Here is a 15430-nt window from a genome sequence, read left to right on the forward strand (position 1 = left end):
TCAGTATACATTATATTTGTCTAATCTAAATGGTTACTTTGGTCTTTTGAACTTTGGTCGTTATCCAATATGTACAGTGTTTAAATATTTTAAAATTCATACGATTATCATGCTCTTTAAAATCTCATAACATTATATTACTTGCGTAATATAGGTAATAACCATACAATAAAAACAAAATTAACAGCTCCACATTATAATCTAAACCAGTTCATAAAAACTCTAAGATACGCGCCACCCGCTGCGTTCACTTCATAACGCGCGGTGTGAAACAGCTCTTATGCACAAGACGCGCGTCACCGCTGCTCGTACGTAAAATGTTATGACGATAAACAACTTGTGAGACATTACCGACGCTGCGAGTGTTGCAACGTGCATTACAGACGATGGGCTGTTACAGGGCCGGAATTAGGAGTAGAAATATCAATCAAAAATCATTTATTTAGAAAACAGCACTCTAAGAAACTAAATTAAAAATTATATTAAATAAAATAAAAGAACTGAATTAAACAGCATCCGAAAATACCCGCCCTGCACCACTTCGTATGTCATGTGTTTTTTTACTATAGACGTTGACATTATAAGTTTTAAAGCGAGCCAGTAAAGAGTTAAGTATGGATTCTCAACGCCTCTTATTTTTTTTTCTATACTTACAGTATGTAATATATTGTTTGTGTATGTAAGACAAACAGAATTAAATGCCTATGTACATTCTCCTGACTTTAAGAACTTAGTTATAGCTAAGTTTCTTAATACAAGGGGACGAATTGGTGAACTTTTCGCTCCCCATATTGAGAACCAGTTGTGTTTGTGACTTGAACACAAACTCATTTTTATTTAACTGCTAAAAAAGAGCAGTACCAAACTCATACGTAAATTAAATATACAAAGTCCCAAACCCGGCCCCGAACTGCATTTAACCGAAGATACTTGATGAACTACGAACAAGGTTGTAGGTGACAGTGTGTTTTCATTTCCCTCCACTCGAGCGCCACCTGTCGGCGCGCAACGACAACAGACGACAATTCATGTCTAATTACTCAAGTGATGGTATACTAATAAGTATAGGAAGTTTGATTGAGTAAACTTTCCTTCAATAAAAGGTTACTTTGATGCTATATAAATTATTGATAGAGAAAATCATTCCTCTGTTTGTATTTTCTCTCGATTTCCATATTTATTTACGTATTTGATGTAAACAGGTCTTTTTCATATCGATTTTTCCATAAAAACCTTTAGATTTGTTTCCGTCGAGATACGTCGATTTTCATGAAGCACTTCTCAAGTAACGTATTTTAAAAATGTAAAAAATTTCATTTAAAAAATGACAATATAAGTTGCTTATATTTTTTCTCTACATATTTCATACATAAAGTAAATAATGTATTAAAGCGAAAGTAACAATGTTTAAAGAACAGTTTTCTGTTGCTAAGCATTACTCATAAGGCGTATTTCCCTGTAACCAGTACCTAAACACATGAACCAAAAATAAAATATTACAAGCGACACACAATTTAAGGAATGATTAATTCGTATGTTGATCATCAAGTCATACGTTCAGAAATAGTCTATGTACTCTGCAGAGGGGGGGGAGGGGGGATGCGCGAGCGCCGATCAATAGGCGCCAACCCTGATTAGATTTATGGCTGTTCTCATGTTTTTCTATTAGTTTTGATTAGGGCTGGCTGTTACTTTATTTATTTTAATGCTTTTTTATTAAGTATGTGGATATTTAAAGTTATACATTCATGGTAGGTACGTGCTCTTCATAAAGATGCAACCATAAAAGATTTATGTTGTTAGCTGTTCCATAAATCGGTATGCATACTGAACCAGTTTTTAGGTCTGTTAACAGAACCCCAAATCGATAAGAATTCAAAGCACTTATATTCAATATCAAGCTTGGTCAACGCAGTAGTCAATATCATGAATGAACCTAAGAAGAGAACTAACTAGGGACGGCCTTTATCGAATGGATCCTAAATCTGCTAAAATCAAACTCTTTTATGGAATGGAAAAAGATGGGCTTGCTTAGTTCCTATGTTGACCTAACATGATACCTACTGAAATTAATATAAACTTGTAAGAAGGTATATATTATATTGCTTCGCAACAATTTGTTGAACTGTATTAGCCAGCCCTGCTAGTAATATCGTAAGTAATGAAACGGCTCGGCTGACATGATCTCAAGCTGTGACCGGCTACAGTTTTCGTCATACACGTCACTCCCAATGGAATCTGATCAAACTTACTCACGGTAATTGTTCTAAGGGCATTATTAATTCATTAGGGATAAAGTACTTTTCCTCAATTATTAACCGACTTCCCAAAAGATAGGAAAGGACTTCCCATAAGAAAGGGGGTTCTCAATTCGGCTGTTTAAAGCTCATTCGTTAGGTACTGATATGGATTTGCAAAGGTGCTGTAATGATAATTGGATGTTTAGGTTTAAATCTAGTCCTTTAGTCCGGCCGCGGTTTAAAGTGAAAGGACCAATTTAATAACGTGAGCTTTATGTATGTTCGATGTAATCTTTTCGTCCGGATTATTTATTTTCATTAACACTGTAAGTTGGTTTTAATATGTCAATCTAAGCAATAAGTAAGGATCCAACAAAAACAAAAGACATCAATTCAAATAGTCACAGCTGAAAATCTATCTTATAACCAATTTAGCCACCACCAATAAATCTAGATTTCGAACCGCACTTGACCCCAAAAAATCAGCAAATAACTACCAACAATTTGACAACCGTGAATTTATTTACGAGGTTCGTCAACCAAATATTGGTGTATCGCATAACTGTCAGTTTCTCGTTCACTAGTGTTGTACGATGATTGAAATATGGTCGCGGACGACCAGTGGCGGTCGTTACTGTCGTAAAGTTTGATCGCTCGGTCGCGGTCGGCCAGATAGACCAGTGTCAAGGTTTGTCGGTCGACGCTCTGAGGAATTGGAGCGAATTATTTTGCGATGTTTGTGTGTATTTCTTTCTTTGTTTGAACTTACACGTGTTTCAGGATAACGAGTCTTTCAGGAGCTATCTCTCTCTCCATTTAGAATCATGCTTAGCCTAAACAGATTTGATTAAGAATGTAATGCCTAAGATAGCATTTTACAGTGTTTAACTTATTTGTAAAAGATTGGTACTTAATTATGATTAGGTACTTACATTATGTGCGTAGTGATGCCTAGATGCCGTCCATGTTATACAATTACTTAATACGATTGCTGCCAGAAGCAGCGATCTGAAACAAACAAAAAAATATGTTAGACCAAACATAGAATATAAAAAACTTAATCTCAATGAAAATGTCTTATTTCTGATACATAGCACGTACCTAGACAAAATAATAAGTTACACATCAAAAAAGGATAAGTACAAACCAACAAATTAAAACGAAAATAACATATTTATCTCCTTCAAAAATCTAAGTACAGACAGAAAGACCAATTATAAGACGTAATGGCATGTAAATAAAAGTGTAATCGACACTTATAGATCTTCCGTGTCGTCTGCCGAACGCCGATGTGTCGATAGAATTCGGTGATAAAGGACTCAGGCGCATGACTGTACCTTTGGGCTGGTGATAACATCTCTATTAGGTAATAGATCAAGTTGTAGGAGAACAGCGATTGTAGGCTGTTTATTGGGAAGGAAATAATGATCGTTATCCTCCGAGCCTTTTTCCTGACTAGAGGTATGTTGGGGTCCGCTTAAGAAAATAATTATATAGAAAATATATAAAGGATCATTATATCCCTATTGAATTTTTAACCAATAATGTATAGGTCATCTCTAAAACTGACACTATTTTGCAAAATCCAAAAAAAAACATAGTAAAAGTTCTTATTCATATTGATGAGCGCTTTCACCCTCTGGAAATACGCCAACAGCAACAAGTCAGTACAAATATAGTTCCGTAAACATACAATGAATAATCGACAGATGTATGTAAAATCCGCTTCGCTTATGATTCATATGAACTCGGATCTAAAGTCCCACGGGACCAGGGGCCCGATTCTCCTAAGTTAATAATGTCAAAAGTCAAAATTGAATCGCAATATGATCGCAATAGCAGTTTTAACCATATCGGGCATTCTGCTACTAATATAAGACCAACGACATTCGATTGGTTTGCGATTGGTCTGCTATTTTGGTGATTTTGGTCTATACGGTAGTTTGCTCTACAATCATATTGTAATCGTAAATTATTTGCAAAATGATTCATTATTGAATGACAGAAAAGGATACAAACGTTTACCTACTTCAAAGAAAAAATAGCGTAATCTCCCACATTCGCTTCAATCGTAATTGAGTCGGGATTGGATCTCAGTCGAATGTGAATCGTATGTCACTTAAGTAAAATTAGGAGAATCGGGCCCCTGGTCCGGGATGAGAGTTAATTACCATCCGTGACTGCATAAAGCCAGCTCCTCAAAGACCGACAGAAGAGTAACATTGGTTTAATTAACACCACAGTTATCTCAGACGGTATTACGTATCATTGCTTTTTAATAGTAGTCATTATAATTATTATTTGGTAATAAAGTTGTTGGGGAATGAAAAGATTTTAAAACTTAGAGATAGGCTGTGGCTGTGCATTGATGTGTGGACCTTTATAGAATATGCTAATTGTGTGAAGGGACACTTTGCGTGTATTTCAAATAATTATACCTATGAAAGTGCTTTAGAGTTCAGATGGTTTCCCAAAATCTTTAGATTTAGGTATTGATGCGTTAAATTCTTCATAGGCAGTTTGAATGATAGGAAACTCCCAGACCTAATTTATAAAACAACACCTGACTTATCTCACGTCATCATCAAGGTACCTAGTGTGTATAGAACACCTCATCTCCCAACATTAAAGCATCGAAGGTCACTCCCAAAAGGACCAACTTCCGTACCTCTATGGTCCTCATAAATCGGCACCAAGGCTGAATAATTTGAATATTACGATGCAAATGCGCCCATCGTATGACACGAATGCACAACACATCAATTATATATCGATAATATGACTCATGAAGCTCCCTAAGCATCGGTTATACGTTCATAAGACGATAGCATCCGGGCCTAAACGTATGTCTAATTGGGCACTGATGATTTTGTACAAGTGCATCCTATAGTAGGCATAGTAGTGATACAATATGCATAGTATGCATGTATTGTCTTCCTATTCGGTCGTCGAATTAGACTATCCAAATAATTTGGTTAAGGTCAAACTGTACAGACACTTATCCGGATAAGTACGTGAATATCCGCCTACGCAAATGTACATGCTGTTGAGTTCCATGAACCTTTTAGTAGTTTGTTTTGGTAACTTTTAAATATTAACTGGCAAACCAGACTTTTCTTAAACAATAAATGTGAACTTTCAATGCACGCTTTACCTTTAGACACGAATTGCTCTATCAAATGCTTCTTTCCATATAAAATCATTTTTAGAACAAACAACTCATCAAATTGATGTCGGTTACTAAGTCCCTTTAAAACCGTTTCAACCGAATTCTTTGTAAATGCTAAACAAATGCCGATGAGTTACGAGAGAAGTGTAAACAGCAAGGCAAACACTCTGAATCAAAGGAGCCGCCGAGAGTTCTAGGCCTTGCCAATAAACAGTCGCGAGCATGATTTGTATGAACAATGACCCGCTAGTCATGAGGAAAATATTCAGCTTTTACGATCCTATGGAATTGGTGAAACTTTTTAGACAATGGACTAAATTGATGAGTTTAAACGCGGCGACTTTTATGAATATCGACTTTTATGAATATGTATGTACTTATGTATGTCTGTTATAGCAATGTTGGTACGAATCTGAAAACAGCAAATTACTTTGAACCTATCTTTGCAGTAGACACAAATATAGGTTAGAATTTTTTAGCTAACCAGTAAAAAAAGGTAATGGAAATAGACTCTGTGATGTGTTACCAGTCATATTTTTAACATGGAGCAGATAAAAATAACGAGGCTGTATACATTATGTAGAAATAAGACCTTATAAATTGGATTATCAATACATTTATTTCCCAAAAAAAAAAACTTGACTTTCCTCTCATTTTCTTATACCTCAGCTGTCGTAACTAAATGTCAAACATGACACGATACCAGGCGCTCATAACACGGCAGAAGATCACTGTTCAAGTCAAACATAGTAGCGAGAAACAAACGACTGCCGGCAAACAGTGCTGTCTTCACTTCACGGTTATGCAAGAGGTCGCGGGTCGCCGTTGTCAGTACATATTCTTTATGATCAGTTTCTACTATTTGCCTAGCCTAGGTGTTGTGTACTGAGACTTCCTCGTTTGTTAATGTCTAAAGTTAGTGTGGTTTGTGGAAATATTATCTATTTAGTTATGTAGCCTTTCTTTGATGTTACGATACTGTTGTCTTACATGATGTTACGATACTTTCAGTCTTGGACAGCAGTATTTAAGTACAAATTCGCATTGTTTCATCGACCTTTTTATTGTCCCACTGGACAGGCCTCTTCTCATAAATACGACGATTTCAGATTTTTTAAGTCCAGGCTTCTCCAAGAAGTTTTCTTTTACGCTCAGTTAGTTATTTTAAATCTTCAAAAGGTTTTTTACACGCTGAAGCGCACAACGCATCGGTGTAACTAACAGCTAACATTTATCCCATTTATATACCATCGCATTTATTAGACTCCATGGCTATTTCCCAGCTTCCTACAAAAGATTTCACTAACACCAACGTCCCGAAACTTGACACCACTTCCTACTAATCAGCTTGGTATAACAAATTGTCAGTGTCGGCGTCCGACACATCCGAGTTCATCCGACACCGCGCGTAATGACGCGACATCCGACCGACACGACGCCGTCAATTATAGCTGATACAGTATTAGTTAACTGAGAAAGTTAAGTCGCCCGTGGCTGTAGTACATTAGGGGTAGTGTTACAGGGGTACTTAAAATTAAATTGTATCGGAAAGGATAAAAGGACTTTCTTTCATATTGTTTTTTGACGCCTTATCAACTTTCTGGAAGATGATTTCTACATGAATCAGAATACATAATGATGTACCAAGTAGAATTACTTGCGATTTACAACCAAAGCTGTGAATAACAAGCAACTTTGTTATCGCCAAAACGGCAATTTACAATAAATATGTCATCGAAACAATAACCCATGAATACGTCTTTACGCGTTTACTCCCTGGAGGGGTAAATAGACCTATATTTTAGACCAGCAGCCTCATTTCATCACTCATGGAAATGAGGGTAAGACTCTTGCAGAGAATGTCCTAAAGGCAGGACACAATCATACAGACCAACAACAAGGCTTATTAACATGTAAGTTTAACATTCATTCCAAAAGACTAACAACGAACAACTAATGACTATGTAACAGCAGTCCTAATTTCGTCAAGATACCTAAGCAGAACCTAAGCAGAGATATAACCAAGTACTTTCTTCCCCATTCAACTCTGTGCCAAATATTTTGCATTCCCTGCACCACAAACTTAGACATTTCCAACACGACTCCTGCGCAATAAACAAACCGTTAAGTCGTATGCTCGTACGTGCGACAGAGGCCGCCACAGACCTCTAGGTACCATGATATCATTCTGACACTATGCCTAATAATAAACTATCATAAATTTCATCGCGGCCTGTCCCCTATCGAATATTAATAAGTACATACATTGGCACCCGGCTATTGTTTTGTATGGACAAATGAGTTTGCAAATGTGGGTAGTGTGAGTTTTGTATGCAAGGCTTCAGTTGAAGAGTTGTGTGATTGTTTGTATGGAGGAATTAAAACAATCAAGACTAACAGAATATTGGTATATGTTTGCATGTTTCAACTTTCAACGGGACTATCTCAGCAAATACTTGATCAATATGAAATTTTCTTTTGTCTAGCCTACTTCCCTAGAGGAAGATGAAACCGCTGACAGAAACTAGTTAAAAACAATTGCATAGAAGTAAATATAAGTAAAATTTTGTTCATAAATGCATAATGGAAATGAGTTCGTCTCGAAGAACCAAATCTATTAGTTAGACCGATGTGTAGCGTTTTCTGCTCTTGCTGGTCAACAGCATCATCTATCCATCTTCTGCAGAGGAAAATGCACTCCAAATATAGCAATTCCAATTTATTAACGCAGTTGTCAAATAAAAGTCAACAGAAATTCTCCATAATTTTAAAATCAATAGTTATTTCATAGCTGGAAATTATGTAAAGAGGTGCAATGTCGATGCGGTGCGCGCGCGCCGCTCCCGACACAGACGGCCGCCCGCGGCGCCGACGCCGGCGCGTCTGCGAACAGACAATTAGCATTCGCACAACGATGCGCTAAAAATAACACTTAGATAATCGCGATGTTCGATCGATTAGAGCTTTCAAGTAGTTCCAAGCTAGACATTTTTTGTACCGGTTTGCTTTTTGTATTATAGATGGCGCTGATAAGAGTTTTGGATCGTCTGGAACAATGGTGGGGTTTCCTTTTTGAGTATCGCAAATATGTACGTTCTTATAAGTTGCTATGTTTTAGTTTGAAGGATATTTCTATTCAATTTATTATCAAGCAATTTCTATGATAGCGAATATTCAACTGGAGCTACGGTTCTATTTGTAACTTAATAAAACGATGCCTTTACATTTTCTTTGACAGCTTCAAAATGTACTATGAATCAAAATACACGCGTAGTTGTAGCCATCAAAATGCAAATCACAGTTTCATGGCTATTTGTTCGCAGTACGCCACTCGTTGACCCAGCAAACATTTAGTGTTTACTCTGACATCGAAAGCTTTCAACCGGTGAGGCACACAACCTGGCTCTAACTCTTGGCCTTATTACTTGACAACATTAAGTAAATACGAGGATGAAATCGCGAATTTGCAAGAGGGTAAATAGATTTTGTAGGCTTTAAGACTGTTTCTTGAATCTTCAATTGTGTTACTCATGTCTTCATCATTCATGTAGACTTTAAGGACGCACATCTATTGGTGCCGAACGAAACGTATTTTAGAATTTGGTTTGATTCTGATAAATGTTTGTTCTCCATTAGTTTTCATCACCAGTCCTTGCAAATCTTTTCAAATCTGCCATTTCATCACCAACATTAATCTTAATTAAACCAAAGCCACCAATTATATCATGACCAAAAACAACTTCAGCTAATGTATCCAGCTTAGCAACTGTTCTACCATCTGTTACATTCAGATTACTGTCAACGTCCTTAGAATTCGCTAATTGCTCCCGTTCCTCATTAAATTAGCGTTGACATCGATTGACTAATTAGGCACGCAGCTTAATAGAAACAATTGCTATTAATGGCTTTCGCTAAGGATTGTGCTGGTATTAATCTCCATAATCTTTGGTTGGTAATATGTTTGAGTTAAGGGGACAGCTGTAATTGCGAGCCTCTTATTAGAGAAAGCCGACATGTTGGATGCTCTCTTGCTATTACTAACAACTATTAGCACTAACTGTTGCCAGTGGTCATTAGCATCCTCAAAAATATTGTTTAATATTCTATATGTGTGTTAATCCAATTCTGGTCAATCTGTTATAATTATTGTGCGAAAACCTTCTAATCTTTTACCATTCATTGGTACATCATCAGTTGATCTGGGTTATACTTTTTTATGTTAAGTAATATAATATTATGGTCAATTCTTTGAAGACTATACTCTAGTCTCCACACCTTTTCTTGTCCGTTGATGGCTGATGCCTTCCGACACCCACTCTCCCGGTCAAAGCTTGCAGATAGACCATTGCCGTTTCGACAATCAGATCTTTATTATTTATTCAAAAAATACAAAGTATGACAAAATGCTTTACATACACTGCCACCTACATACCATTGTCTCGGTATCTACATGTCAGATTGCTACTATCTGCAACGCCTCATACATTTACAATAAGTTAGTTTTTTAAGAAGCGTAGGTATTTTACTATGTGTAATAGATTTCTATTTTATCTATGACAAAGTTTTACCGAAAGCGTACACTGTATTACGCACAGAGGATCTGTTTTTCTATTCTCTTCAACTCCATTTTGATCATTTGTAATATCCTTATAGGTTTTTTTAGGGATCAAGAACCACACTTAACTCAAAACTTGAATAATTAGTAAAAAATATGAAACTGCGAATGTCATAGTATTTTTTTATTGTTATTCAATTGACCTGTCCTAATGCATTTTCAACATGACAAATGTGTTTTTAAAACTGCAATTTGACAAATAAGGTGCAATAAGCAGTCGTGTAAATACGTAGAATCCGGATATAACGACCTTCAAGGGACCGATGATACTATGTCGTACTAACCGGACGACGCACAAAACGGACGGATTATTTCTTAGGTACACAACTTAACTTGTACATACATACATAACTTACGAATACATATTATTATCTTCTTATATATAAAAATGAATTGATGTTCGTTAGTCTCACTAAAACTCGAGAATGGCTGGACCGATTGGGCTTATTTTGGTTTTAAAATGTTCGTAGAGGTCCAGGGAAGGTTTAAACGATACGAACTTTGTTGGGTCAGCTAGTCTTCTTCTTATATATAAAAATGAATTGATGTTCGTTAGTCTGACTAAAACTCCGGAATGGCTGGACCGATTTGGCTTATTTTGGTTTAAGAATGTTTGTAGAGGTCCAGGGAAGGTTTAAACGATACGAACGCGGGGCGGGGGTGCGAGTACGTAGGTAAACAAAACATTGCGCGTGTGTCGTTTTAACCGGACGTATTATAATAAATTTTGGTCGCTATAAGCAGTTGGTCGCTTAAACCGGAGTCGCACTAAACGGTTATATTGTCTTAGTACCTATATACGAAACCTAACTTGAGTAAAGATTATCGTCGCTAAAACCGATTAGTTGTTATAAGCGAAGTCGTTATATATGAATTCTACTGTACATTAAAAATCATTTAATCTACCTTAAACTACTATGTCATCCAATTTAATTCACATTATAGTTTGCAGTAATCGGATTATCCGCGTTGAACGCATCCGTGAAGCAAGCGTCATGCTGTCGCTCGCGAAATCGCTTATGGCCTGATGAGTTCATTGTTACGCGGATTATATGCTCGCGGAATGGAAATCATATTTGGATTAAGTTTTATATTTATTTTATCCTGTTTTTAAGGATGTCACAAGCTTTTTGTAAAGTTAAAATGGTTCTAATGTTAAAAGCAACATTTAAATCTGCGGAGTTTAAAATTCGTAACAAAATTGCAGTTGGTAATTTGTTCTTCAAAAATAAACAGTTAGGTAATGTATAAAATTGTAAGCTTTATTGATGGTTGTAAACAATTTAATAGTGGTACCTGCTTAGCAGCTATTTATGTGAATGAATCACGGCTCTATAAAAACCAGCATTAAACACGGTGTAAATCGAGTATCGACCGAAAGTAACGCAGACGTAAACGTACTTACCATTAATAAATATTGTTCAATCTATTTTTTAAACTAAAATCTATCTTTCACTAGCTGCTGTAAGTGAAAATCTAGGGTTGACAACCTCATAAACAAAATAATAAAAATTTATTTATGATGGAAGATATTTTTTTCAGCTTTAACGACAGAAGCCAACAAAAACATAGGTTAACCGCTTCCAAATGGGACTAAAGACACACTTACGATTAATTTAAGCTAATGTTCTTATATTTCCTAAATTCTTTCAAGAACTATTCACAATTATAAATAATCCGCATACAGTTTCGTCAGCCCTACACTGGTTGGTCTAAAACTGTTGATTGATTGCGTATCCAGATTTTTAGTGTTCCTACGCATGCACCCACGAACTGCAGGTCAATAACCCTTGCGTAAGTCTATATCTAAGAATATAGCCCAGATGGTATGACAAATGTACTGAAAAACGCTTATATCTAATTGGAAATTATTCACGGTATAGTACAATTTAACGAATTAACTTAAGGATGAAAAGATTTGGTTTAATTTGTTATGGTGGCAGTAGTATTTATAGAGTTTTAATTCTAGGAATGATTAGAATTTGCGAGGGTTCCGTGAAATGGTGTTCAGTGAACTGTCACTGAAATCAAGCCATATATCAGAAAAGTTAGTTTTACCAACATGATATTTATTCGTTATATGAAACCAATCTAATTACCTGTTTCCATATTATGTTTACTTAACACACTACAATGAAGAAATAAAGATATAAAAAGACGCGATAGAAATGTAAAATTACATTGTACTGTTAGTTTTGGCATAGGGCGACGGTCGTAAAACTGCCCTGCAATTTCGCTGTAAAATCTTCAAAGAAAAATAATTCACGACCAAAACATATACTATTTTGAACTGTTGCTGTATACAAAATGGTGAATTAAATTGCGACGGCAGCAATAGAAATGTAAAACATAAAATAAGAGAAATATGAATTCAGGAACTTAGTTATAAAATCCTGTTTATTGAGTTTTCAGGTGTTTGAAATATAAAGTCATTGCTCGCTAAAAATTCAACAGGAACCAGTTGTTTACATGATTTTAGAAAAAAATACTAACATTGTAAAAAGCTACAAAATGTGACGAAAGGAATTTACGACTTGGCCGCTAAACTATAAAGAATCTAGAATAAGCATAAACAAATCGTTTTGTACTTAGCTAGGTACAAATAAACATAGACAACTGAGCTGTTTGTTTGTAATTACAGAGATTTGTACTAATGGAACCTAGGCTAGTTTTTCGGAGTCTGATATTTTGTAATATTTATTTAAGGGTAAAAGAAAAACGAACTGAAAAGGTAGCAACAAATTCTGCTGTCGATTTTATAGACAGACAGTTTTATGTTTTAATGAAATATTTTTTATATGCGGTGAATAGGATAGAAAAAGTCTATCTGTGAGAGAAAGTTAGATCTTTTTAATATTTGCGTAGGCATACACTTTCATATCAGTTTTTAATGAGATATCCTTTTTAGCTCTAGATTTTGAGTGTAGGCAGATGCCACCTACGATTTTTAAGCACTTTCACACAACATTGATACATTATCGAGTCGTATCGAACCATTTAATATAGCTAGTTATAAAAAAACACACATAAAATGAATAAAGTGTTCTCACGATGAATCGATAAGGAACAGATGTCGAACTTTCGATTTTACTATCGAGACAATTATCGATATGTATCGATATGTTGTTGTTTTACGATTGAGTGGTCGAATTTTATGTGGGTGCTAGTGCTGTTAAATGTTCGGGCTATGTCTTACTAAAGGATTGAGACAGACATGTCTTGTTTAGTGAATATGGTGATGATTGAAGAAGGTTGGATGAAGAGGGGTAGAATATAAAAAGCGGAAGCTAAACTTGAAATTTTTATGTAGCATTTTTCATGTTACGTTTACGTATTATCATCCTGGACACTAGTAACTTAAAAAAAATGCTTATTCTTAAATGGTTTTTCTATTAACATACACATTGCATTTTAGTAATAAGTGAACTTTTTAAAGGGTTTCAACAGCGGTTCAGAATCTAAGCGCAAAAAATTGTAACATAAGTACCTACCTAGGTGTTCACGCTTGCAGTTTGCAGCTTTGCAGTTCTGAATTTTGTTCAATCAAATATTTTATAGAAACTTTTCTAATACATGTAACTTTAACTATAACATAGCAAACAACTTCTAGGCTCTCTAGGTGACCGAATTGGAAACTGGCCGCAAAAAAATGAAGCATTACCTTTTTAGAAATCAAACGTCAAAAGTTTATTGCACTCGTTAAGCAAAACATAATATACGACCACTAGAGTTCGAATTTCGAATGGTGACATAAGTTTTTTTTATTATGTAGGCGGCAAAACGATTAGCATAGAGTATAGAGCTTAGCATCTAGACACGGTACAGATTTTTAAGGCTGTTTGATTGGGCAATTACTTGAAACATTGTATGTACATCGGAACGCAATTAGGGTTGCCAATTGAAAAAAGTTTGAAAAAGAGTTTTATTCATTTGTAGTGTATGAGAATAAAACGATAAATATTGTAAGCAATCCAAAAATCAGAAGGCAGGGTGCGAAGTATATTTAGTATACTTCTCATCAAATAGGCCGAAAATGGCTACTCAAGTTCAAGAAAGCCAAAATGTATGCTCAAGCTTTGCCCTTGTGCACACATTTTTAAAATGGCGCAGTCACTAGTAGCTAACTGTTGAGTGGCAAAGTTATTTGACGAAAGCTGTACCCTTGGCAACAGTTCGTGAAAGTCGGGTGTGGCTTATATGGGAGATGGAACTAAAATGTTTTATGAATTTAGAGCTGCTCGTATTTCTACTGACTATATTTGTACCGATGATTTATAGGTATCGTGAAAATTAGCTTAGTTTGAACTTTATTAGTTAGTGGAATGATGAGATTACCATAAAACTAAACGATAGTTATCTATGTGGTAGGTATCTTGCTTGGGTTCGTAATCTAGTAAGAAAATCTCTGGCTTTGGTTATTTATTGTAGTCCTATTTGTGATAACTTGAAAGTACAAATTCCTATAGGTATTCACAATTTACGACAGTCTTTAATTAATTAACGAGGAATTTTCAGATCTCAAGATAGGTACTAGGGGTTCATACATGGCAAGAACTATGAGCCCTTTCGATGAGCACTATCTAGCTCACATGCACGCCTGAAAGATAATTGAGTATTGTAAGCGATATCGAAAACTTCATCAGTATTCATTGTGTTGTAATAGTTACACTGTAAGGCAATGAAATTGAGCCCCTTGTAAAATATTTTGTACTGAATCTATCTTAAAGTTTACCTAAACTGAAACTTGAAAAGTCTAGCCATAATTTCCAGTTTTCAGTCGCGTTTTATCACCACGTACCCAATATTTTGATTTGTGTCGAATTTGAGGCTAACTCAAGGTTCTTGGTCTGAAGTGTAAACGTGGTATAAATTCGTAGAATGTTCAATGTAGGTGGTATATATGCATACATAGTAAGTAAAATAACCAATAGATATTTTACATACATCGTAACTGCATCGAATAACGGAGCGGTTGTCACGATGCAGCTATGAAGACAGATGTATGTATGTGGGTCATTTTGTTTTTGCATTCTGTAGCATTACATTTATGTATTTTTTGTGCTTAAAATGACTGTCAATTAGTACCTAATTAAAATTATAATTTAATCTTTATATAGAAAAGAAAGTCGTGTCAGTTACACTACCTATAACACCAAAATGGCTGAACCATTTAAACTGAAAATTAAACTGGAGGTAGCTTAAACAAGGGAGAAGGATATAGGATAGTTTTTGACAAAGCAGTTATCTCGGGACGCAGGTGAAACTGCGGGCATAAGCCAGCCAAAAAAATATAAGAGACCGCTTAAGTATTACCTAATCCAAAATTTAATCTAGCCTAAAGGGAAAGGCTACCGCTAAAATACCTGCACCCTAATTGAGTTATTAATGAAGCTACCCAACTAGTTA

General features: G+C 35.5%; 1 protein-coding gene across 4 annotated transcripts in view; it reads right to left on the minus strand.

Moving 5' to 3' along the window:
- The window catches only part of LOC110379527 (papilin), an 88547-nt gene that overhangs the window by 30940 nt on the left and 42177 nt on the right, over nt 1-15430 (minus strand). For all 4 annotated transcript variants that reach the window (XM_064039676.1, XM_064039678.1, XM_049848722.2 and 1 more), the window contains exon 2: nt 3173-3248. In XM_064039676.1, coding sequence (XP_063895746.1) covers nt 3173-3248 — 76 coding nt within the window. The remainder of the gene's footprint in view (nt 1-3172; nt 3249-15430) is intronic.

Source organism: Helicoverpa armigera, chromosome 20, assembly GCF_030705265.1.
Source record: "Helicoverpa armigera isolate CAAS_96S chromosome 20, ASM3070526v1, whole genome shotgun sequence".
Taxonomy (NCBI): domain Eukaryota; kingdom Metazoa; phylum Arthropoda; class Insecta; order Lepidoptera; family Noctuidae; genus Helicoverpa; species Helicoverpa armigera.